The following is a 23994-nucleotide window of genomic DNA, read 5'->3' on the forward strand; positions in this document are numbered from 1 at the left end:
CACATACTCTCATAGTACAGCAAAGAGCTGGCCTTGTAGTTTTTCCTAGGTACACTGTTCAGGACATATCCTGGACCTGATCTGGTTGTGTGTTTTTTTGAAGCTGGAAAACTTACCTGTGAGGAAGAAACCCTATGGCTCATTCCTCAGGCACTGGGGAGAGCAAATAACTGTCTCTTGATGGAAAATTCTTATCATTGTTTGTGATGAGCAATGAGCGTTTCTAGGACTTTTTTTTTTTTAAAGGCATGGATGTCATGCTCTCAAAGTGGTCTGTAAGCAGTAGATCAGGAATGAGATAACCTTATTGCATGGTGCTTTGCAGTGTGTCAGAGCACAACAGAATTAGTGACTTACTGTTCTCTGCTCTCAGGAAATGGATATTGTCGCTCTGAAGCAGTTGTTGCCATTCTCTTGACCAAGAGATCTATGGCTAAACGGATCTATGCCACTATAGTCAATGCTGGAAGCAACACTGATGGCTTTAAGGAGCAAGGTAGGCCTTGGGCCTCTGAAAAGTCAGATACCTACACAACTGTTCAGGCTAGAGTCCTTGTCATGAAAAATGGGTGTTGTGGGGTTTGTTGTCTTAGATGTTGGAAGGGTTTTTGTGTTTTTTGTGGAGGTGTTTTGTTGGTTTTGGTCTGTTTTGGGTTTTTGGTTTTGGTGGTTGTTTTTTTTTTTTTTGGTCACACGAAGTTCAGAACCCTGTTTTGTAAAGAAGGTGAAGGAGACAAGTGGTGATTTCTATGGCAGGAATAACAGGAATGTCCTGTTGCTAGTTTAGCCTTCCCCAAGACACCTCTGCACTGATAGAAGTGTAGATGAGGTGCGACTATAAGGCTCTTTCTCTACTGCTGTCCCACTTATGGAGACACCAAATTTCACATGTTCTGCTTGATGTAGACATTTCCTAGTGTTCTGTTAAGCAGTATCTTTCCACACTAGCCTTAATTCATTGGTTAAGGTCCATTTCTGGTACCTCTGATCTTCTTCCAAAGAGCCTGAGAGCCTTACTGTGTTTGGCACTAAGGACATTGGTGTGAATCCTGAAAAAGTTTCTCTTTGGGTATTTTGGACCTGGTAGCAGTTGAAAGGGTGCTAAAATCAGCACAAGACACATCTGATACTAGAGGAATTGACAGCAGTTTTGGTCCTAGGTGTGACATTCCCATCTGGAGAGATGCAGCAGCAGTTGGTCAGCTCTTTATACAGAGAATGCAGTATCAGACTTGAAGAAGTGGAGTATGTTGAAGCGCATGGGACAGGCACCAAGGTCAGCATGGTGCCTTTGGGTTTGGGGTGCTTTCTTCTCTCTTATTTTCTTCCGTTGCATCACGTGCCACACTCTTCCATCAAATTATTATTTGTTTTTCCAAAATGAACATATGTTTCCCTTCTATCAGTTATGAGAATATGTACTGCCTCACCACTTCCGGATCTTAATCTTTCAGATTTCTCTTTTGTGGTGCATATCAGAAGTGCTAGCTAATAGTTGTCCTGATTCTCTTCCTACTAGGTTGGAGATCCACAGGAAGTAAATAGCATTGTAAATATCTTCCATCAATGTGAGAGAAAGCCACTGTTGATTGGATCAACCAAATCAAACATGGGTCATCCAGAGCCTGCCTCTGGGCTTGCTGCATTAGCCAAGGTAATGGGTGGCTTGGGAATTAAAATTTGGGAAGGGAGGAAACACAACATTAAGTGGGGGTTTTAATGTTTGTCTGTTTTGAGGAAAATTTGCACTGATCCAGGATAGGATATTCAGTGGTAATGAGAGGAACTCAGGTGATTCTCCTTAATGATCTGCTTGCTTCACCTTCAAATACTTTTAAAATCTTAGGTGGCTGTTCTGCAAGCTCAACAAAAATGCCTGCGTGGCTCTCTGCTGTGCATCTGCCCCATTCCCCACTTCAGTTCCCCTTTCCTACTGAATTCTACAGGAGCATAATTAAACTCAGAATAAAGGCTTTGGGGTCACTTTATTGATTATCCTTATACTGGTCCTTCCAACAGAACTCTGCTGTAAGTTGTTTGGGTTTGAACAGTGTACAGGTAGAGGGATTTAGATATTTGGAGTAATTGGAGATGACAGTCAGTGTGGCCTTTTGGTGCCAAAAGAGTAGCTGATTCTTCTGGCCATTTGTCAGGCATGTATCATCTCTCCCTCTTCTCTCTTACACTGGAAAAAAGTCACGTGAGTTCTCTGGGATGTGGCTACCAGCCTACTAACTACTGCTGTAGGCAGACAATAACCTATTTACTCTGGCTGTTAAACTGCTTAGCAGAGAGCTAGCTAATGTTCACACTTGGTTGTAAGCCTATTACCAACAGCCTTAGAACCACACAAATTGAAGTCACGTACATGGTCATTACTAGAATTTTAGTCTCTTTAAAGTGGTTACTGTGATGTGAATACATAAAACGTGCTGTGAATAGACTTCTGTGCAAATCATGGAGACAGCAGTGTCTTGTGTCTCTATAGAGGAAAGTTTAACACCTCTTATCTCTCAGACTGACAGCCTTCTTCATAGTCGGAACAACCGAGTTGTAAATAAACCTCTCCATCCGTACTGTTGCATGTCATAAACTGTTTAGTGCAGTTCTGCTGTGATCTGTCAGGACAGGACCATAACTCTGAGGTACTGTTTTCCCATCTGTGTTTCTTAGGGGGTGCAGGACTGCAAAGACAAGGCCCACAATTTCTTTTTGAAGACTTCTCTGACACCATGTTTTCTCGCTCTTTTTTCATCAGTTTTCTCACTTAACTTTGTATCAGAGCTTGGAGCTACAGGCAAGAGCCCATGTGCCACCCATCATGCCTGCTATATCTTTTACTTATGCTTTCTATGAAGTTATGTTAGGTCTTGTTGCCAGATCTGGGATCTTGAAAGCACCTGTAGCTTTGGAGGGATATTGAAGACTCTGTCTCGTTGATTGATTGAAAGTTGGATGACACTTCCTAGTTTAAAGTTTGACAGTTAATCAGAATGGCAGATCAGGCATCCTTGGGACCAGGCAAGAAACTACACCAAGCCTACTGTCTCTTAGACAGTAACTGTCTCTCAAAGTCTGCAGTTTCTGTAAGTGTGCTCTTTTGTAATTCCATAAAACGCTCTCATATGTGAGAGGTCAGTTAGGAAAATGGACCTTTAAAGTATCTGATTTCAGACTTGAAGAGAATCCATTAATTACATGGATAGGTAGGAAAGAAACTAGAGTTTGCCAAGGCCACTTAAAATTCTGGTAAGGGAGGCGAAAACTCACCTGCACCTTTGAACTACTCAACCTGTTTAATTACTTGTTGTAAAGTAAAAACAAAGCATCTTGGTTGGGTGTAGTAGGTACTATCACAGTAACATCAGTGCTGCTGTTCTCTGAAGCATCCCTTTATCCAAACACAGAGAGTTGCTTTAGTGTATGCTACATGGTCATTTGTACTAAGCCAGTAATAACAAGTAGATGTTTGTATAAGAAAACATAGAGCACAGAACACTGTTTTTTCTTGCAGGTCATTCTTTCTTTGGAACATGGGCTATGGGCTCCAAATCTTCATTTCAATACCCCAAACCCAGATATTCCTGCCTTACAAGATGGCACTTTGGAGGTTGTTTGTAAACCAACGCCAGTGAAAGGTGGCCTCGTCAGTATCAACTCTTTCGGCTTTGGAGGTGCTAATGCTCATGTCATTCTGAGGCCAAATGAGAACAAACACCAGCCTCTGGAGACTTGCAACATGCCAAGACTGGTTCAGATTTGTGGCAGAACCCAGGAAGCTGTGGAAACATTAATTCAGGAAAGCAGGAAACATGGAGGATGCAGCCCATTTTTAAGCCTTCTCACTGATATCTCTGCAGTTCCTGTGTCCTCCATGCCCTACAGGGGCTACACGCTGGTTGGCAGTGAGAGTGACATAAAAGAGGTTCAACAAGTTCAGGCATCGGGTAGACCACTCTGGTACATCTGCTCAGGTAGGTGTGCTCAGTGATGTACTGCATCCTTCTGTACATCTGGGGCTTGAGCAATGCGATTCTGTGCTCTGATGTTGTCCTCCACTCTAGCATGAGGAAGTATCTTGCAGCCCTGCAGTATGTCTAGAAAACTCACATTTCCTGTATTTTATCTAATCCTTCCAACTCTATCTTCTGCATGATAGCAAAGTCCAGGAAAATAAAAAGCAGTGCCTAATTTAGAGGATGTACAGTGTTTTGCTCTTGGAATTCTTTTGCTGCCAAAGCAAGTGTGTGATGTCTACTCCTTTTATGGAGCATTACTACAGCTCACTTTTCTCCTTGCCTGTCCTGCAGGTATGGGATCGCAGTGGAAAGGTATGGGCCTGAGTCTTATGAAGTTGGACTTGTTTCGCCAGTCTATATTGCGCTCAGATGAGGCTTTGAAGAACACAGGCCTGAAGGTCTCAGACCTGCTTCTGCAGGCAGATGAAAACACTTTTGATGAGACCGTCCATGCATTTGTTGGACTAGCTGCTATTCAGGTAAGACTCAAATGACTGGTGGAGGGCTTATGGACTCAAGCCATATAAGCACACTGTGGTAGTGTGTGTTTGGCCAGTAACACCTTATAGTGGTTAATGGAAGCTTGTTTTGTGATTCCAGTAAACGGTAGCTGTTTGAAGTCTCTGTCTGATAGGAGGGAGTGTCTTGTACCCTTGACAGTTTAGGGCTCTGTCACTTGCAAGATACTCGGACTAATATTGGTCTGGACTGATTTGCATGTGTATTGGGGGGCTGGGGGGGGGGCAGTTTCTCCTTTTAAGATACTGGGATGTCTGAGCTTTATGTAAACGTTTATGCCAAGGAACAGGCTTCCATTGAATGCCTTCTGAAGTTTATTCTGCTGATGAACTAATGATACTACATGAAGTCTGTTTTAATTCTGAATGTCAGTGTGGCATTAACTGTTTTTTAAAAAACTAGAGGCAGAGCTTCTGAAGGGATCTGGAAAGCTCCTCTTGCCTCTGTGTACAGATATGCTTTTGGCAGACTCCTGTTGTTGGAAATAGCTCCATAGTGGAAAGCTACATAGTGGAGACACCCAAACAGTATTGGAGTCGCACAGCAATTCTTTGGGTTCATTTGAAATGAGGCTGGAGCTGCAGTTATCTGAAATAAATAAATAATAAAGAATGCAGCAAGAACAAGAAGAGTATCATGTACCAAAAAGCCATTTTGTAATGCAATCAACTACTGCTGTGTGCCTCTGAGTCCTGACACCTGCTTACTCTGGCATGGAATCACTAACCCTGCTGTTCTCTGCAGATTGCCCTGATTGATTTGCTGAAGGCTGTAGGTCTGCAACCTGATGGGATTTTGGGCCACTCGGTGGGAGAGCTAGCTTGTGGCTATGCAGATAACTGCTTAAGTCAGGAAGAAGTCATTCTTGCAGCTTATTGGCGGGGACGGTGTGTTAAAGAGGCCAAATTGCCCCCAGGAGCAATGGCTGCTGTTGGTAGGTATACCCTTACCAAAAGAGTGATACAGGAAAGTACATCGGTTCTCTGTTGTGTGACATTGGTATAAAATAGGGCTTTGAAATGTATTGGTGGAGACAGTCATGTATGTAAAAGTTTTGCCTCTGCTTCCTCCTCTTTTTCTTCTGATGTAGAACAGGTTATTAAATATTTAAGTTGATGTAATGGTAGTAATCTCTGACCTGGAATACAGCAGCATTTTGGTATTTCATCCAAAACTTAAGTGGAAATGGAGAGATTTATTGATAAGTAACCAATGACAGAAGCTAGATAAATAATCTTGTAAAGAGAGGTGAAAATCTGAGGCACTGGGGGTTTTGGCTTTTATATACATGTGTGCCTGTATATACACACACTTAATTTTTTTTTTTTAAAAAGAAAGATACTGTCTGCAAGAGCAATGAGACATGAAACCATTAAGCTACTGTTCTGTCATGGCTAGTGGAACTTAATGCTGTTAGAATTTACTTGGCCCTACTAGGACTTGGGAAGAAGCCTTCTCCTGAACAAGCTTTGCGCGGTGTTTCTGTAAGTCAGGTAGTTTTGCCCCACTGTTGGGTGAAATTTTGAGCTTTGGGCCCAGCAGTTTTATTTTGTGGCATGGGTTCATGGTGACTTACATGTTTACATGTACAAATTCTCATTGGTAGCATGTATGTTGTGCTGTTTCTTATTATTGGACACAGTGGTAAATAAAAAACTGAAACACTTAAGAGAAAAGCTGTTGCGGGTCTAATGCTGCAAAGGGCTACCTGCCTAATTTAGTTTTCACCTTGATATCAAATACATGACACTGTTATCACAGAACTTATCTCGGAGTGCTGCATCTAACATATTTTTAATAATATGATGTTGAGTTCAAGTTGCTCTTCCTGTGACTTGTATCAGTGTACTATAGGACCAGGTGCTGCACATCTGGTTATGCTAGTTTAAGCCACTAGAGTTACCAATTTCTATGGATATTTTGTGTCTCTGTTTCTATGAGTCAAACTTGCATATTCTCTCTCCTGTTCTAGCTCAGATTGCTAAGGGCAAGACAATCTGTAGCTTCTTCAAAAGTGTGTGGGTTCCCACCCCATCCCTTGATGGCATGGTACAAAGATACAGTCCTCTGTTCTTGTGCTCAATATCAGAGTGATAAATGTCATATTAAAGCTATGTCCATCTTAAGAATCCTTCCCAGTTTTGCAAAATGCTGAGTTAAGTGCAGTGATTGTGCAGATAAGATTGCCTCCCCTTATGAGGCTCACTGCTAGAAGCACTTGTATTGTCCTGAGGTCTTCCTTCTGCAGGTCTGACATGGGAGGAATGTAAGCAATGCTGTCCTCCAAATGTGGTACCAGCCTGTCACAACTCAGAAGATACTGTTACTGTTTCCGGGCCTCTGGTGAGCAAGGAACTGATATGGTACACACTATAGAGTTGTGGTTGGGACTTGTGAAGTTCTGGTTTGAAGAAAGGTTGAAGCTGAGTTAAAGCTCAGCTCCTTACAAAGGGGAGCTGGAGTAGCACGATGGGAGGGGACATGGTGCTTTGTATAAACTTAAACATGCAAATCTTCTGTGAGACGAAGTAATGATAGTACCTCAGTAAGCTAGAAATAGAAGATCTCTTTACACTGAATAGTCTTATAGCCATGGGCATGATGACATTACTGTAAGGCTGAAAAGGGCAATAATCTCATCCCAGATATGGCTCCCCTTAAGTGGCAAGTGATGAAGGCCATGAGGGGAGTACAGTCACTCATACAAAGCTCAAATACATTGTGAGCTTTTATTTTACTTCACTTATATTTTTCTTCTTAGGAGTCTGTGAATGAGTTTGTAGCTAAACTGAAAAAGAAGGGTGTGTTTGCAAAGGAGGTGCGCAGTGCTGGAGTTGCATATCATTCCTATTACATGGCATCTATTGCACCAGTGCTGCTCAGTGCCCTGAAAAAGGTAATGTTGCCAAACTATGGCTCACGTGGCTTGCGCTCATGCATTTGTATTTGGGTATATGTGATGCTGAGCTTAAGGGGCTCCTTTCTTTGGGAGGAGAACAAAATCTGTTGAAAAGCTTGTAGACCTCAGCAAGACTTGAGGTTTGAAGTCCTGTGACCCCAAGTAGAAGGATATCCTGAGCAATCAAGCTGGGAAAAATGGCCTGCAAAAAGGAGGGGCTGCTTGATTTTTGCCTTATTGTTATCTGTGACATGTAAGTGTTCCTCCTCTCCCTCTTCCTTGTCTATCTGTAGGTCATTCCACACCCTAAACCTCGTTCAGCACGATGGATAAGTACGTCTATCCCCGAATGTCAGTGGCAGAGCGATCTGGCTAAGAGCTGCTCTGCAGAGTATCATGTGAACAACCTAGTGAATCCAGTGCTGTTCCACGATGGTCTGAAACATATTCCAGAGAATGCTGTTGTAGTAGAGATTGCTCCACATGCTCTTTTACAGGTATATTTGATTGTGTTGGTATGATGTTATATTGATATGCTGCTGCAGGAAGGAGATTGAGGGTCTGAGGACTAGGAGATAAAGCCGCTTTTCCTCTTACCTCCCCCCTCCCCAGTTCTGGGAACACTTTTTCTGTCTAGTACTTTTGAGTGTCTCACAATTCTAGCATTTTCTTGATAGGGTATGGGGATGGGACAGTGGTTTATGTTACTATTAACAAAAAAAAAAAGACATTGTTGCTTTATTCATTGCCATGCATTTCAAATAGTTGACGGTTAGCTTTCTGAAATGTGCAGTGAGTAAGAAAAGCACTTCCTTGTTTAGATCTAATGGAGAATGTGTGCAAAAAGTTGGGGTGGGGGAGAGATTAAATACTAGCAGGCCACCTCTATTCAAAATTTGTAATCACTGTCTGTACACTGAATTGGTTTGAGATTCTGGTCTTAGAAGTTGGTGACTGGGAGTGGTGTTTTCTCCTATTCTCCAGGCCAGGTAGCCTGAGATTATAGGAGCTTGCTTTCTTCATAAACTGCTTTCCCCTAATCACTAGATCATTATTCCTTTCTCCTCACACTGTAGGAACTGATCTTTGTGGAATTAGCTTCATAGTAAAGGTGCATTAGGATGCATTTGCTCTACAAGATCAGTTCTGTGATCTTGTGCCTATCACTTAAGACTTCGGTCTTTTTTTTATTTGGTATGTGGCATGCAAGAGGACGAAAGTCTTAAGCAGAATCATAGTTAATTGTGAATCAAGTTTAATAGTTATACAGTGCTTCTGAGTTCCAGTCAGGGTATATTTTTTTTGTCATGTTAGGTATATTTATGTATGCTTTCAAAGTGACTTGAACAGAGAATCAGAGCAAAGCTTTTAAATTAGGGAGATCTTTTCCTCAATAAAAAGGTTATACACTTCATGTTAAAATGGTTATACAGTCTGGACTCTAATGGAAGCGACTAAAGACTACATCAGCTGGGTTTGAGAGTGATCTGGTTTTCTCTTCCCTCCCTTCTCTCCTTTAAAGACCATGGTATCAAATTGAAGAGAAGTTGCAAGTTGGGTCAGATGTTCAAGGCTGCATTTTTTTTATTTTAATAGCTGTTACTTAGACAATGCACTAGAATGCTCCAGACTGCCAGGGGCTCCTGGGATTAAGGCCTTAAATTGGGGAGGGGGGGAAGGGTGTGAGTGGGAGGCTTGAGGGGATGATCTTGCAGTTCTCGAAGTGCAGCTTTTGATTCCACTTGACAGTCTGCTTGGGAAAGGGAGATTTGTGTTTTGGCAGAATTTCACTAATGTTGCATAGGTTCCGCTTTACCAGATGCGCTACTTTTTGGGGTGCTGGAGGGGTGTTGTGCTGCCTTCCTCTTCCCTATTAAAATGGTGCACATTCCAGCAACTAGCACACAACTCTTGGCACAGAAACAGAAGTGGTTTGAGAATTAGAGAGAAAAAATCAGAAACAAAATGGTAGTGATGCCTTCCACCAGTGATTATGGACTCTACTTGACCAGGCTATCTTGAGGAGAACTTTGAAACCAACTTGCACCATTCTGCCTTTGATGAAGAAAGAGCACAAAAATAATTTGGAGTTCTTCCTAACACAAACTGGAAAGATTCATTTAACAGGGTAAGGAGACTAAGGGAGGAGGGTGAGAGGGGTATCAGTTGGAGAAGAGACATAATTTCTTTCCTAGCATGCATGTTTTCACAAAGATTGAAATACTCCATCCATAAACCTGGAAAATGGAGTTTACATCTGTGCTTTACATGTTTGATGTTCTCACTTATGAAGTATTGCCTTGGAGTAGAGACTGCTGGGGATGGGAAGATGCCTTTTAAAGAGGAATCCCATCTTAGGGGCCTAGGAACCTGAAACTAGCTCTTGGAAATAAGCTTGGTATCTTGTAGATTGTTAGAATTACAATTACAATTAGCTGCAATAAGTGCTCATGGTGCTCCTAGCAAAATCTCGGATGTGGAGCCTGAGACCAGTTGCTGTCTGACCTTTGAAGTACTATGATCAGTTTCCACACACCCCTGTTCCCCCAGGCACACTGTCTTGATCCATTTTGTCTTCCTAGGATAAATGTTCTTGGAAATAACTTGTTCCCACCTGTGGAATACCCTGTCCCAGTGGGGACACCCCTTATTTCTCCATGCATCAAATGGGACCACAGCCAGGACTGGGATGTTCCAAAAGCTGAAGACTTTCCAGCAGGTTCCAAAGGCTCTGCATCTGCTTCAGTCTACAGTATCGGTGTGTGTGCCTGTCTGTTTTGTTTTTCTGTTTTTCTCTTTCCCACTTTTCATCTGCATTTCTTCTGTAAAATTAGGGAAAAGAAAACTCAAAGCAGCACTTTTGAAGCCATCTTCTTAATATTTTGTTTGAATTGAAAAAGATTGGATGTGCTTCTGAAATGGTATGAAAGAATGTGAATAGAGCAGGAAACAGTTATGATTCAGACTCTTAGTAGTTTTAAGAGCTACGTGTTGCCAGGCAGGATAGTTGGGGGAACAATTGGAACCTCTTACAGACATTGAGGGGAAAATACTTCTTTATTAAGGTGTCTTTATTGTTTTCATTCTGCTCTTTATTCTTTGCCAGATGTGAGTCCTGACTCTCCTGACCACTACCTGGTTGGTCACTGCATTGATGGTAGAGTCCTGTACCCAGCAACAGGATACCTAGTACTGGCTTGGAGAACTCTGGCACAGTCTGTTGGCATGGCTATGGAGCAAATGGCTGTTATGTTTGAAGAAGTCACAATTCACCAGGCAACTATCCTTCCCAAAAAGGGTGAGTGAGGAGTGCTGGTACAACTGCCAAACTGTAATGAAGGTGATGACAGGGGGAGGAAAGAAATACAAGGGGAAAGTGAAGACAAACCCAGGAAGAAGACTATAGAGAATGAGGCATAACTGACTGAATGAATTCACTTCTTTGTTCAAGTAGCACATGTTAGGGTCATATTTATTACATGTTGTGTGTGTTGAGTCTAGAAATGGTGAAAAAGAAGGCTCTGCTTGAGGGTGGTAGCAATGAATGATCTCATAATCCTGTCTTTTTTTCCATGTTTCTTGAAGGATCAGTACAGCTGGAAGTAAGACTCATGCCTGCTTCCCACCATTTTGAAGTGTCAGGGAATGAGAATTTGACTGTGAGTGGTAAGTCAAAGAACTGTGAGTGCTCTGTCCTATTAAAATCCATTATGTATGAACATTTGGTGATTTTTACTCTTGCCGCTGTACCCATCAGGGAAGATTTTCCTCCTAGAAAACACTGCTCTGAAGAACTTCCATAACCAGCTAGTTGACTTTCAGACTCAAGCTGACATGAGCTCAAAGTCTGGCCTCTTGAAAGAAGACATTTATCAAGAGCTGCATCTGCGTGGATATAATTATGGACCAACTTTCCAGGGTGTTCTGGAATGCAATAGTGAAGGTAAATCTACTTTCTGTAGCAGAATGATGAGCATGATTATAGTAATGATGAATATTTGATCTTTTAATTCTGTCAGTAGTCCACCTGACTGTGCTTTGTGTTGTAATTACACTTTGTGCGATAATGGAGAATAACCAAGAATTCTGGCAGAGCACTGGGAAAGCTGTTATCTCCAATGTACAAGTGACTGTTGGAGGCTACAGGGGAAGCTGGGTACATACTTCAGACTTTGTGTTTGATAAGCAGTGACTTCTGGCATCTGCTGAATGACAGAATCACAGTGACGTTTCCCTTTACTTTTCTTCTGCAGCAAGCACAGGGAAAGTTCTGTGGAATGGGAATTGGGTGACTTTCCTTGACACCCTGCTACACATGATGGTCTTAGCTGAGAGTGAGCGCAGTCTGCGCTTACCCACCAGGATTCGCTCAGTGTGTATTGATCCAGTGCTGCATCAAGAGAAGGTGCGCCAATACCAGGACAATGTAGAAGGTAACATTTATCATGCTCGGCCTGTTATTAGTTGTTTTGACTGCTGTGTGGATAAGTGTATGACTTTCTAAGAAGCAGGATGTACTTTGAGGGCCACCTCTTGGTTTCCAAGCCATTCTGCAGCTTCTGTAAAGTCTGACATAGCACTGTTGAATAAAATGCTTGTAGTATTTGGTGCAGACTTACGTTTCTTTCCTGTCTTTCAGCTCTTGATGTTGTTGTGGACCCCTGTCTTGGCAGCCTTAAAGCAGGAGGTGTTCAAATCAATGGTCTACATGCTTCTGTTGCACCACGGCGACAGCAGGAACGGATCCCTCCCACCCTAGAAAAATACTGCTTTGTGCCCTATATTGAGAGTAACTGTTTGTCTTCCAGCGTCCTTCTTCATACCTACCTGGAGCACTGCAGAGGTAGAGTGGGATTGTTTTCTTGTCACACTAGGGGAGACTTCCAGCCTGACAAATGTATGAACAGCTTCTCTCAGACTAATTCACAATATCCAAGAAATAAAGTGTTGGTCTCTGCTGAAGACTTCAACAGGGGTCCTGTGTCTGTACACTTGCTAGAAGCTGAAAACTGCTTCTAGCTGAAGTAGAAGGACAGGGCTTTGAGCAACCTGGTCTAGTGGAAGGTGTCTCTGTCTGAGGCAGGGGGGTTAGAGCTAGATGATCTTTAAGGTCCCTTTCAACCCCAACACAAACCATTCTGTGATCTCCAGAATGTAGGTGAGGAGTAAAACTGTGGGGAGGGGCATCTACCTGTGTATAACAGTCAATGTGGTGTCAAATGGTACAACCCCCTCTGCAAGCAGAGGCACACAAATCATCTTTCAGGAGGAGCCCAGCCTAGTTGCTTCAAACACTGACAGGAGAGCCTACTTACTCAAGGCTTTAGCTTGTTTGTTTTGTTTTCCCCTGCAACCTGCTGAGATGCATAAGCTTACATATCCTCATTTGGCTGTGGGCATAAGAGCATATCCAAGGAAGGATAAAGTGGTTTAGTGAGGCATGCAAAAAAAAACGTTGCGTTTGCTGCAAGAATAGGATGAACTTAGTCTATTGTGAAACTGGTAGCCTAGTACAGTGCTCTTTGGATGAGGAGGCATCCACTCAGCTCATCACTTTAAGTGACTTTTCCTCAAAGGAGGGGAAGGAAGTTACTAATATTTTGGCAGTTTAATGATGAATTTTGTTATATCTCGGGACAGCAGTGTTGTCATTCTGTATTGGTAAAGTGTCCTCACACTCATCCTTTGATTTGGCAATAAATTTTAAAGATTTCTCTTTTTCTTCAGTGTCCAAATACTGCTCCCAAAGTTCTTTATGGATGCTGTGGTGGAATTCTTATTTTCCATATTGCTGTTTCTATCCTGATCTCGGTCAGGATAAGTTCTTTTCCATCTAGTTATAATGCAAAAAAGCATTTTAATATTTCTGCTTCTGTGGAAATTTAACAATGTCATTCCACGACTCCCTAAATCAGAAGTTTTCTGTTAGTTGCCTTCTTTGAGTTGGAGTCTCACCACAGGTAATTTGGTGGTTTATACTGTCTTGCATAAAGCCTCCTGTTTGGGGCTGCAGCTACGGCATGATGCATAATAATATGAATGTTCTGGATCATGCACTGTCTTTGTGGTTGGGCTAACGATAGAAGATGCTGTGATTTGTGGTGCTGATCATCTGGTGTAGCAAATGGAGGCAAAGAGGGAAAGAAAAATCTTCAGAAAATTTTATTTTTTGTTTTATTTTCCCCTTCTGTTCCACAGATCTTATCCAGAACGTACAGGCTAAGGTGGCCATGCATGGGGTCAAATTAGTCGTCCCTGGACTAGAAACTACAGTAGCTGCTGCGGAGTCCTCACCCATACAGAAGGGCCTTCAGCATATCCTTGCTGAAATATGTCATCTGGAACTGAATGGAAATCTTTCTTCTGAGCTGGAACAGATTGTGACTCAAGAGAAAATGCATTTTCAGAATGACCCTCTTCTCAATGGGTTGCTAGAGTCTTCAGAGTTGAAGACTTGCCTTGGTGTGGCATTGGAGAACATGACCAGTCACAGAATGAAGATAGTAGAGGTTAGCTGGAAGCCTGGAATGGAATCATAGCTAGTGTTTCCAGGCCTTCCTCTATCGGGATCATGTACTTCTATTGTTCCAGTTGTAATTCTGGATATCATTTATGTTTCAACTTGGTTTCCCCTTTCTCTTTTCTCACAGGCTCTTGCAGGAAGCGGACGTCTCTTCTCTCGCATCAAAAGTATTCTGAATGCTCAGCCCCTGTTGCAGGTGGACTACATTGCCACTGACCGCATCCTGAAAAGTCTTTCAGATAGTGAAACAGAGCTACAAAATGCTGGAGTTTCTGTTAGCCAGTGGGATCCATCTTGCCTTCCCTCTGGAAATCTGGCCAATGCTGACCTGGTGGTATACAATTGCTTAACAACTGTCGTAGGGAACACCACTGAAATTCTCTCTAACTTGGCAGCTGCAGTGAAAGAAGGAGGGTTTCTTTTGCTACACACTCTTCTTAAAGGAGAAACTCTTGGAGAAATTGTCAGTTTCCTTACAAGTCCAGATCTACAGCAGAAACACAGCTTCCTGAGTGAGGTAAGCCTCCTGGAAGGACAGATAATTTCTGTGGATAGTCTGGATTGCAGATGCTTTTGTGATGAAACTTCGGTAGACATTACCTACATGACTTTCCACTGAGGTCCTCTGCAGGAAAATGTAATAAACCCTTCTTCAAAATAGAGTTGTGAATTTCCATGTATCAGGTTGGGAGAGTAAACTCTGAGTTTAGTCAGGAAAGCTTTTCTTCATGCCTTGAAAACAATTCCTTGTCATTCGTATATCTGTATAATCTGTATGAAAACACTGGCCAGAACAATTCCTTTATAGCTAAAATAATGTGCTGCATTTTTGGGTGAGGTACAGCTTTATCCCTGTAGGATCCTAAAATCCTCAGTGTCAGAATATCTCTCTTCCTTTTGGTATCCCTGCTGGGAATGAGATGTTACAAACTGGTAAAAGTTCTAACACTGAAGTGCTTCCACAAAGGAAGGTTTTTCTCATGTTTGGTTTTCTTTGGGTTTGTTTGGGTTTTTTTTGTGGGTTTTTTTTTTTGTTGTTGGCTTTTTGCTGTTTTTTTTTCTTTTTTCATTTTCTTCCTTGCCTTTCTCCCCACTTTATCTGGTCCCATAATGAGGTAAAGCAAAATAAGCCCTTGGGTTGTGGGGGGCATCTGCGTTTCCACTTTATATCTGTGAACCAGTACATCATGCAGGTGAAGTAATGCCAATGCTGGCACAAGAGAGGAAGATTGAATGGCTAGGGTAAGGGTAGGAACTGGGACATCACCTTCTCTTAGCAGCTGTTAAACTGAGCAGTAATGGGAAATGGCCCCTCTACAGGACACATGCATTCTTCCCAGTTTGAGAGGCTGTAGCCTCTCATCTCTTAGAATCATAGAATAGTTAGGGTTGGAAAAGACCTTAAGATCATCTAGTTCAAACCCCCATGCCATGGGCAGAGACACTTCGCACTAAACCATGTTTCCCAAGGCTCTGTCCAACCTGGCCTTGAACACTGCCAGGGACGGAGCATTTGCAGCTTCCTTGGGCAGCCCATTCCAGTGCCTCACCACTGTCACAGTAAACAACTTCTTCCTTATATTTAATCTAATCTAACCTAAACTTCCCCCATTTAAGTTTGAACCCTTCTTTTGGAGTAAGAAGAGAGTAGCACTTCTAATAGTTTTAACTTTTTTTGTCTATAATTCCGGAGTGTGGTAGTTGGATTTTGATTTTGCTATGACCTGGATTTCAGCTGTTCACTATTTGCAAAGGTTTTGAAAAGAAAAGGGTAAGTTTCTCAGCTTTGTATCTTACCCTGTGAGGGGTAAAAAGATAAAAAGAAAATCCTGAGATGCTACTGAACCTGATAACTTAAAACCTAGATCTGTCATGTCACTAGTCTCATATTAGCAAATCCCTTGGATAAGATGCATGCAAGTTGAATGCACCTTCCCTAAGGAAAATGATATGACACAGGGAAGTGAGCAGGACTTAATATAGTTCTTGAAGTTTTCTAAGTAGTGACGCTGACCCTAGTCCTTGATACAAGGGATCATGCTGTAAAAACCTTCTGTTTTTGTGTCTGGCATATGAAAAGCAAATGGGTGCTTTTCTAGGAGCCTGCAGTTGTTTGCATTTCATTCAGACAGTGGAGCTTCAGTTTTTCTAGATATTCCATATGTGCATTGTAATTGTTTTTCTGAAATACCATTTTATTTAACTTAAGTGTGTAGATGCTTCATGTTTTCTCTGTTACGCTTTAGTTTTTTTTGTTGCAGACAGGGCTTATGTGACATAAACTGGTAACATCTAAGCTCAGTGTTTCCACTTGTATTATTTCCTGTATTGGAATCTGTATATTGTATTTGACTGTGGAGGTGTGCATTACTGCTGGAATTAAATTCTCGGCATGTTCAGTATCCTATGGGATTTGACCGCATGGTCACCGCTTGGTTTTTTGCACACCCTGGTAGTGTAGTAAAACTAGTTCCCTAACCAGGGCTTCAGGATATTTGTACTACTGCATTCTGAGGATCTTTTAGGGAAGGAGTAGTCTAGACATGAGTAAAACACTGTTGTGTTAATCAAATACATATTTGTACTGAGACAATACAGAACAGATGCCAAGATTTCACGCAAAAGCAAGAAAGATGGATGGTGCCTGTTGTTCCTCATGAAGCCTTCTTTGAGGAGACTCAACATGAAGTATAGATGTGACTTGTATTTTAGTTGGCTTTCCTGTTAATTGTTGGTTTACCTGATTTGACAGGCACAGTGGGAAGGCTTATTCAGCAAAGCCTCACTGAATCTGGTTGCTATGAAGAAATCATTCTTTGGCTCAGTTATTTTCCTGTGTCGTCGGCAAGCACCTGCCAAAACACCCATTTTTCTGCCAATAGATGAGACCCATTTTATGTGGGTTGAATCCTTAAAGGTGAGAGTTTGTGTCTTGGATATCTGAATTTCTAAATCATTACATTTTCTAAATGAGATATTTAGCAATGTCTGTGTGTGTTCAGTTACTTTTCTTACAATAGAAGTGACTCATCTCTGCCTTAAGATATGAGGGCTATTTCCTTTCTGTGGTTCCTAGTAAAACAGTTTTGGGCTTGTCCTGTAGGAGGTCTTGGCTGACCCATCAGAGCAGCCTGTGTGGTTGACTGCCACCAGTTGTGGGAACTCTGGAATCTTGGGAATGGTGAACTGTCTCCGCCTTGAAGCAGAAGGCCACAGAATCAGGTCTGTAAGCGTGCCTTTGAGTCTTAGTTGGAGGTGAGCTACTTTGTGTTAGCTTCTTTTTAGGCTATAGCAAATCAAGTAAAATGACAACTCTTGGCTTCTAGGTGTGTGTTTGTTTCCAACTTGAACCCTTCATCAGCTGTCCCACCCACGAGTCTCTCTTCTCTGGAGATGCAGAAGATCGTTCAGAGGGACCTTGTGATGAATGTGTACCGTGATGGAAAGTGGGGCTCATTCCGGCATCTCCCATTGCAGCAAGGTAATGCCTTTGAGGTCTGAGGATCACTTGCAGGGCCTTGAGTCTGAATGAACTTAAAATTGAAAATTAGTGGCTACTGTTGCTACAACTATTTTTATTATTTTTTTTTTAATGGATAATTTGGAATTCTTCTGCTCCAGCTCAGATTGAGCAGTAGCATATTCTGATGCCAGCAAGAGGGATGAGCCCTTTAGAGTATGGGTAGTATTGCAGGCTAAGAAAGGGCTTTCTGGAGAGCAAATGGAAGAGGAGGTAGCAATTATACAAGGAATTTACTCATTCTGGAAAGCATGTGCCTGTATGAATGTGTGTAAAGTTCTTATTGTAGAATCATAGAATCAACTAGGTTGGAAAAGACCTTTAAGATCAAGTCCAACCATTACCCCAGGACTGCCAAGACCACCACTAAACCATATTTCTCAGGGTCTCATCTACATGTTTGTGAGCACTTCTAGGGACAGGGTCTCCAGCCCTGCCCTGAACAGCCTGTTCCAATGCCTGAACACCCTCTTGGGGAAGAAATTTTTCCTAATCTCCATCTAAACCTCCCCTGGTGCAGCTTGAGGCTGTTTCCTCTTGTTCTGTCACTTGTTAGCTGGGAGCAGAGACAGACCCCACCTCACTACAACCTCCTTTAAGGTAGTTGTAGAGAGTGATAAGGTCCCCTCAAGCCTTCTCTTCTCTAGACTAACCCCCACCCCCCCCAGTTCCCTCAGCCATTCCTCATGAGAATAAGACTTATTCTCCAGACCCATCACCAGCTTTGTTGCCCTTTTCTGGACCTGAAATTGTTCCTTCTTCTGCAGCACAGCCTCTGGAGCTGACAGAATATGCCTATGTGAATGTATTGACTCGTGGAGACCTCTCATCTCTTCATTGGATTGTCTCCCCACTTCGACACTTCCACACAACGAATCCCGATGTTCAACTCTGCAAAGTCTATTATGCATCTCTCAACTTCCGGGACATTATGCTGGCCACAGGAAAGCTTTCTCCAGACGCTATTCCTGGTGAGTTAAAAATACACTAGAAGAAAATGCGTGTTTTCTGTTACTCTTCTAAAATTTATTCACATAATCTCCTTAATGTTAGTTAGGCACTGTGTAAAATGTGTATCAGGCTTTGTTTAGCAGGAAAGCATACTTTTGAAAAGGAAGTATAACCCTGCTGCAGTACATCCAAAAACTCTTCTAAGTTCTAATTCCAGTTGCAGTCCCATTTTTTCATGTAGCAATACTAATAAACCTTACTGTGAGGAAACACTACTAGCCCCATTGCATATAGATACCAAGTGTGATGTGAAAAATCTTAGTGGAGATTCCAGGGAAGGACAAGGTACATGCCACAGTGAAAATGTTGAAGTTTTGTGGTGCCATGCTACTGGATATAGTTTGGTTTTAGGGGAGAAAAATGCAAAGTGAAATAATCTCCAGTCTGCAAAATGAAGGTGATAATATCTTGCCTCACTGCGAGTTAAGAATTAATGCAATGTCTGTTAAATGGTTTTAAAGCTCTGTTTAAAGGAGAGGGGGTTGAATGTGTGCTATTTGGAGATTTTTATGGCTGTGACTACTAGGGCCTGATATCCTTTCATGACTTGAGATTAGTCTCTGCCTAAAAAGTTAGTGTTTGCAAAAGAATAAGGTGTCGCAATATATTTTTGCTGTGATCATGCTGTCTAGTTTATGTATCATTCTTATTTGGAGGAACAAAATTGCCTCTGAAACAGGAAATTTCCATGACATTTCTCAGATGAAAACTGGAAACTGAAGCAATATCATCAAGGATAAAGAGTAAGATTTAATGAGACCACGTCCTTTTCTGCTACTTTTGTAGCAAGAAATTAACTCTGGTGGCTTACAAACTGTGTGTGTAGTAGACAAATTCCAGCACTTTTTCTGTCAGAGGTTCTAATTTTTGGGACCCACAGTGGTAGTACATTCTTGACCTAAAAATTCTTGACCGAGGGATTTTTAGAAGAGAAATAGCCTTTGTAAAAGATGATAATGTTCTTTCAGGTAACTGGGCTTTGCAGCAGTGCATGCTGGGCATGGAGTTCTCAGGACGGGACCTGGCTGGAAGAAGGGTGATGGGATTGCTGCCAGCAAAGGGGCTGGCTACAGTGGTAGACTGTGACAAGAGGTTTCTATGGGAGGTGCCTAAAAACTGGTAGGTCCACTTCTGTCTTCTGGGGTGTGGTTTAGATTTGCCTTCCTGCCTGAGGCTGATGACAGCCCTAATCAGACCAGAGTAATGCACAGTAGGTAGATTCCCAACTGGGAAATGATAACAGAGTTAGTCTCCTGAGCAGCTGTAGGATTTGGCTTAGATTCACTGCGGGAGTTGAGCATTAGTTTTTGTATAGAGGCTTGCACAGGTTATCTCCTTAGGCCCTTAGATCAATGTTTCTCAGTCATGCCAGCAGACTGCCACAGCTGCCAAGAGTTTCATCCTTCCGCAAATACATTTTGGTAACTAAGCAGTAACATAACCAACACCAAAATCCCAGTGTATGTGTGAGCTATCTTAACAGTTTGACCTTTCCATTGGAGAACAGCAATTTTCATCAGAGAATCTAGTAGTCTTCTCCAAGGCTAAAGATACATTCTCTCTTTCACTTTGCTGCTTAGGACGCTGGAAGAAGCAGCTTCAGTGCCTGTGGTTTATGCCACTGCTTATTATGCTTTGGTGGTTCGAGGTGGTATGAAGAAGGGTGAGAGTATCCTTATTCACTCCGGCTCAGGAGGTGTTGGCCAAGCAGCCATTGCCATTGCCCTGAGCATGGGCTGCCGTGTCTTTACTACTGTAGGTGAGTACTGAGGGTCTAGTGTCACAGGGGAAAATAAAATAAAATTTATATATATAAGAAATAATAATACATGAGAGAGGAAATTGTGTGTGTTTATATATAAAAATATGCATTTACATATGTACTTTTTGCTTCAATATGATCTCTATAACTTTGATCTAGTTTCTAGACTAAAAATGGGGTACATGGTAAATACAGCTACTGACTGTGCTTGAAACTTCAACAGACAAATTTATATACCTCTGTACACTATATACCTCTGTACACTATATAATGAAGTGTGGAAAAATATTAAGGCTACTTCATTTTAAATTCGGTAATATGGTAAAAGAGTGTCTATCTGTTGCAAGGCTTGGTCTGTTTCCAGTCCTTGCTCCAGCTCATAAATGAGCAGTAACAACTAGACAGCCTTTGTCCTAAGGTTTGACACCTTGAGAGCATGAGAGCTTTGAAACAAGTGCTTGATGGCTGCTCAGACTTAGTCCTGTGGAAAAGACGTGCGGATGAAAATGGGCTGTTTCATCATTTAAAAAACCAAACACAAAAAAGGAGAACCGGCATCATTCAGCATTTCTTTTACTTTCAGGCTCCACTGAGAAACGTGAGTATCTCCAAGCAAGATTCCCACAGCTGGATGCCAATAGTTTTGCCAGCTCCCGAAATACTACCTTTGAGCAACATATACTGCGACTTACTAATGGAAAAGGTAAGAGCAAGAAATACTTTTTCCTTCTTTTGTCAGCTATGCCTCATTATGCAGTTGCAGGTTCTAAAGATAAAATGAGTCACTAGAAAGCAGGGTTAGGCTCTCAGCAGAGTTCAGAGTTGAGTTTATTAAATAGTTGCTTCTCTTTTCATTGCAGGTGTGGACCTTGTGTTAAATTCCTTGGCAGAAGAGAAGCTCCAAGCCAGTTTGCGTTGTCTTGCTCAACATGGGCGCTTTTTGGAAATAGGCAAATTTGATCTGTCTAACAACAGTCAGCTTGGTAAGGTGGGGCGTTGGGAAATAGATCTCATTAGGTTTAAGCAAACATGACAGCACAACCTATATATTATCTTAACAGAGACCGATCTTCAAATTTAGAGAAACTTTTAGCTGGGATACTTTTATCACTAGTGATTTATGTAGTTTTTCAGCAAACACCTTTCAGAGGAGCATAAAACATGTAAAATAATTCTCTTCTTCAAAGACTGTTTAAAATCAGCATAGGACATGTTGCCCACAGTGTTTGAATAGGAAAGTAGTACGAAACAGCATTTATTTCACATGGCACTGTTTACCACTGTGTCTGATACATTATAGATTTCCTAGATCTGTTTGACTTAGAAACTTTTTGGGATGTCACATATCCATTTGTGATAGATGAGTGCACTGTAAAACTCAGCAAATGAAGTTCATAGTTCCACAAGCTGCAGTTTTGCCCTCTCTTGTGGGTAAATATAATTAGTGAAAGTTAATGGAATTTTTGAGATAACTACAGAGAACCTGATCTTGAGAGAACCTTAATTTGTTGTTTCACTAAGTATCTGTGCCATTTTGAATAGAATGTGATAGTTCCGGTTGGAAGGGACCTGCCCATTTGAGTACCTTCCTATTGTTTTTAAATTGCTGGGCCCAGTACTGCACATAGAGCTCCATGTGAGGCTTCACCAACAGTAAACACAGCAGGACAGTCACCTCTTGCCCAGCTGGTTCTGCTGTGTCTGCAAACCCCAGGATGCGGTTTGCCCTCTCAGCTGCCAGGGCACACTGCTGGCTCCTATTGAGCCTGCTGCTAACCAGTTCTCTGCAGTCCCTTTCTGCAAAGCTGCTCTCCAGCCGATTCCTCTCCTAACTCATAGTCCTCTCCAGTCCTCTCCTAACTTGTACCTGGCATTATTTGGTCTCAAGTACAGAATCTGGCATTTGTTCTTGATAAATTTCCTGTCATTGATGAATGCCCAATGTTCCAGTCTGTCCAGGCCCCTCTGCAAGGCCTCTTGTTTCTCAAGAGAGTCAATAGCACCTCCTAGTTTTTGATGGCATATGGGGCAAGATTTAACTTGATTTCTCCTGGATGGCAAAACAAATTCAAATGTGTTAGTGAAAATTAACAAGTATGTTCTCCTGTTGTAGAATGATTGAATATAGCAAGTGTTGACAGTCTCTTTACATTTTGAGAGATCCTAGCATTTTGGAAAACTTCCTGTGAGAAAGAATTTCCTGTGGAGATGGACAAGGATGTAACATGGGGTTCTCGCTCCTCTATGACTAACTTGGCTGGACACAAAATGTCCTTTTCAGTATCAGACTGACCATGTTGTAGCTTGTCTTCTCATACACAATTTTTGCGAGTAGCATTTTTGTTAAACTGGTCTGCTTGTAAGAGAACAACCCAATTAATACAGCATTTAGAGTGTATATGCAAGAATGAGTTTGGAAAATGTAGAATGCTAGCAACTAACTGCTTTACTCCTGAGTCTTACTTTACTGACCTATAAAGAAATGTTTCTGAAGCAGATGACAGACTCTGTTTTGACATGTCAGCCAGCATCAGGTCATAACCAAGTTGCTTTTTCTAGGAATGGCTCTCTTCCTCAAGAATGTGGCATTTCATGGGATCCTACTAGATGCAGTCTTTGAAGAAAATCAACAGTGGGAAGTAGTATCAGAGTTGTTGAAGAAAGGCATAAAAGATGGTGTAGTAAAACCCCTGAGGAGTACAGTCTTTAACAAAGAAGAGGTAGAAGCTGCCTTCAGGTTCATGGCACAGGGAAAACATATTGGCAAAGTTATGATCAAGGTAATGAGATAATGACTCTGATTCTCATCCTCTGTAGGTAACAGTATTGGATATTTTTGATCCAGTTCCAGCTGAAGTTGAATAACTGGGACAGCCCAGGGTGGTTATTTCTACTGCAGACATTGTAACAGGTGTTCCTGGGGTGGCTGGAGGAGCCAGGCCCGGAGCAGGAGGTTCAGGGGTGACATCTGGGGGCAGCTCATCTGAACTGTGTTTTTTCTGCACGGGGGGCAGGTCCAGGAGGAGGAACTGGAATCTCCTCTGGGAAGGTCTGACCCGGTTAAAATCTCTGCCATCTCTCGAACCTCCTGTCCACCTACCAAGTCTTACATCATCACAGGGGGCCTAGGAGGATTTGGGCTTGAGTTGGCACAATGGCTAGTTGAGAGAGGAGCACAGAAGCTCATACTGACATCTCGTTCTGGCATACGAACTGGTAAGCAAAATGGGGAACATGACTGCCTTTCAATAGATCTGAGTTTGTAGTTTCTTTCCATTTTTACAGTGTCCTATCAGTAATTAATAGTGTCTTGATATCTTTTTCTTTTTTCTCATGTATGTATTCTCTCACTTGAAACAAGCCATTTTAGTTCCAAAGGAGGAAGTATCTTTTAACTTCTTTTTCAACTACTTCTTCCCTCTCCTTTTTTTTTTTTTGTTTATGCTTCCCAATTCTGTCAGCCCATTTCTTCCCTTACCCAGGATTTTTTTATCCAGCCTTACTTTTATCCCCTCTACGAAATCTGTCTCTTAATACCTCACTGACTTGTTCCATAGCTGTAGCATAGGAGATCACATGCCACAAGGAAGGACCGCACAAAACTGTTTCAAGTTTTGTGTGGATGCTTACTCTTGCTCCTTCAGATAGCTGATCTGTAAGGATGTGCCCTATTATGTGATAATATCAGTAAGCATTTTTATTCAGTTTTAAGCCATTAGTTTGATTACAGTTGCAGAATTG

General features: G+C 41.9%; 1 protein-coding gene across 1 annotated transcript in view; it reads left to right on the plus strand.

The window, feature by feature from the left end:
* FASN (fatty acid synthase) overlaps nt 1-23994 on the plus strand; it is a 44225-nt gene that overhangs the window by 11524 nt on the left and 8707 nt on the right. The window contains exons 6-33 of the mRNA XM_062626412.1: nt 374-496; nt 1161-1276; nt 1520-1654; nt 3515-3974; nt 4311-4498; nt 5283-5472; nt 6787-6881; nt 7300-7434; nt 7731-7934; nt 9450-9565; nt 10020-10195; nt 10544-10735; nt 11023-11103; nt 11195-11380; nt 11691-11870; nt 12077-12280; nt 13636-13946; nt 14088-14477; nt 16713-16877; nt 17064-17182; nt 17287-17441; nt 18248-18451; nt 19460-19610; nt 20072-20250; nt 20837-20956; nt 21114-21236; nt 22813-23033; nt 23268-23469. Coding sequence (XP_062482396.1) covers nt 374-496; nt 1161-1276; nt 1520-1654; nt 3515-3974; nt 4311-4498; nt 5283-5472; nt 6787-6881; nt 7300-7434; nt 7731-7934; nt 9450-9565; nt 10020-10195; nt 10544-10735; nt 11023-11103; nt 11195-11380; nt 11691-11870; nt 12077-12280; nt 13636-13946; nt 14088-14477; nt 16713-16877; nt 17064-17182; nt 17287-17441; nt 18248-18451; nt 19460-19610; nt 20072-20250; nt 20837-20956; nt 21114-21236; nt 22813-23033; nt 23268-23469 — 5121 coding nt within the window. The remainder of the gene's footprint in view (nt 1-373; nt 497-1160; nt 1277-1519; nt 1655-3514; nt 3975-4310; nt 4499-5282; nt 5473-6786; nt 6882-7299; nt 7435-7730; nt 7935-9449; nt 9566-10019; nt 10196-10543; nt 10736-11022; nt 11104-11194; nt 11381-11690; nt 11871-12076; nt 12281-13635; nt 13947-14087; nt 14478-16712; nt 16878-17063; nt 17183-17286; nt 17442-18247; nt 18452-19459; nt 19611-20071; nt 20251-20836; nt 20957-21113; nt 21237-22812; nt 23034-23267; nt 23470-23994) is intronic.

This window comes from Pezoporus occidentalis, unplaced genomic scaffold (genome assembly GCF_034315485.1).
Source record: "Pezoporus occidentalis ecotype Australia unplaced genomic scaffold, CSIRO_AGI_Poc_V1 ctg292, whole genome shotgun sequence".
Taxonomy (NCBI): domain Eukaryota; kingdom Metazoa; phylum Chordata; class Aves; order Psittaciformes; family Psittacidae; genus Pezoporus; species Pezoporus occidentalis.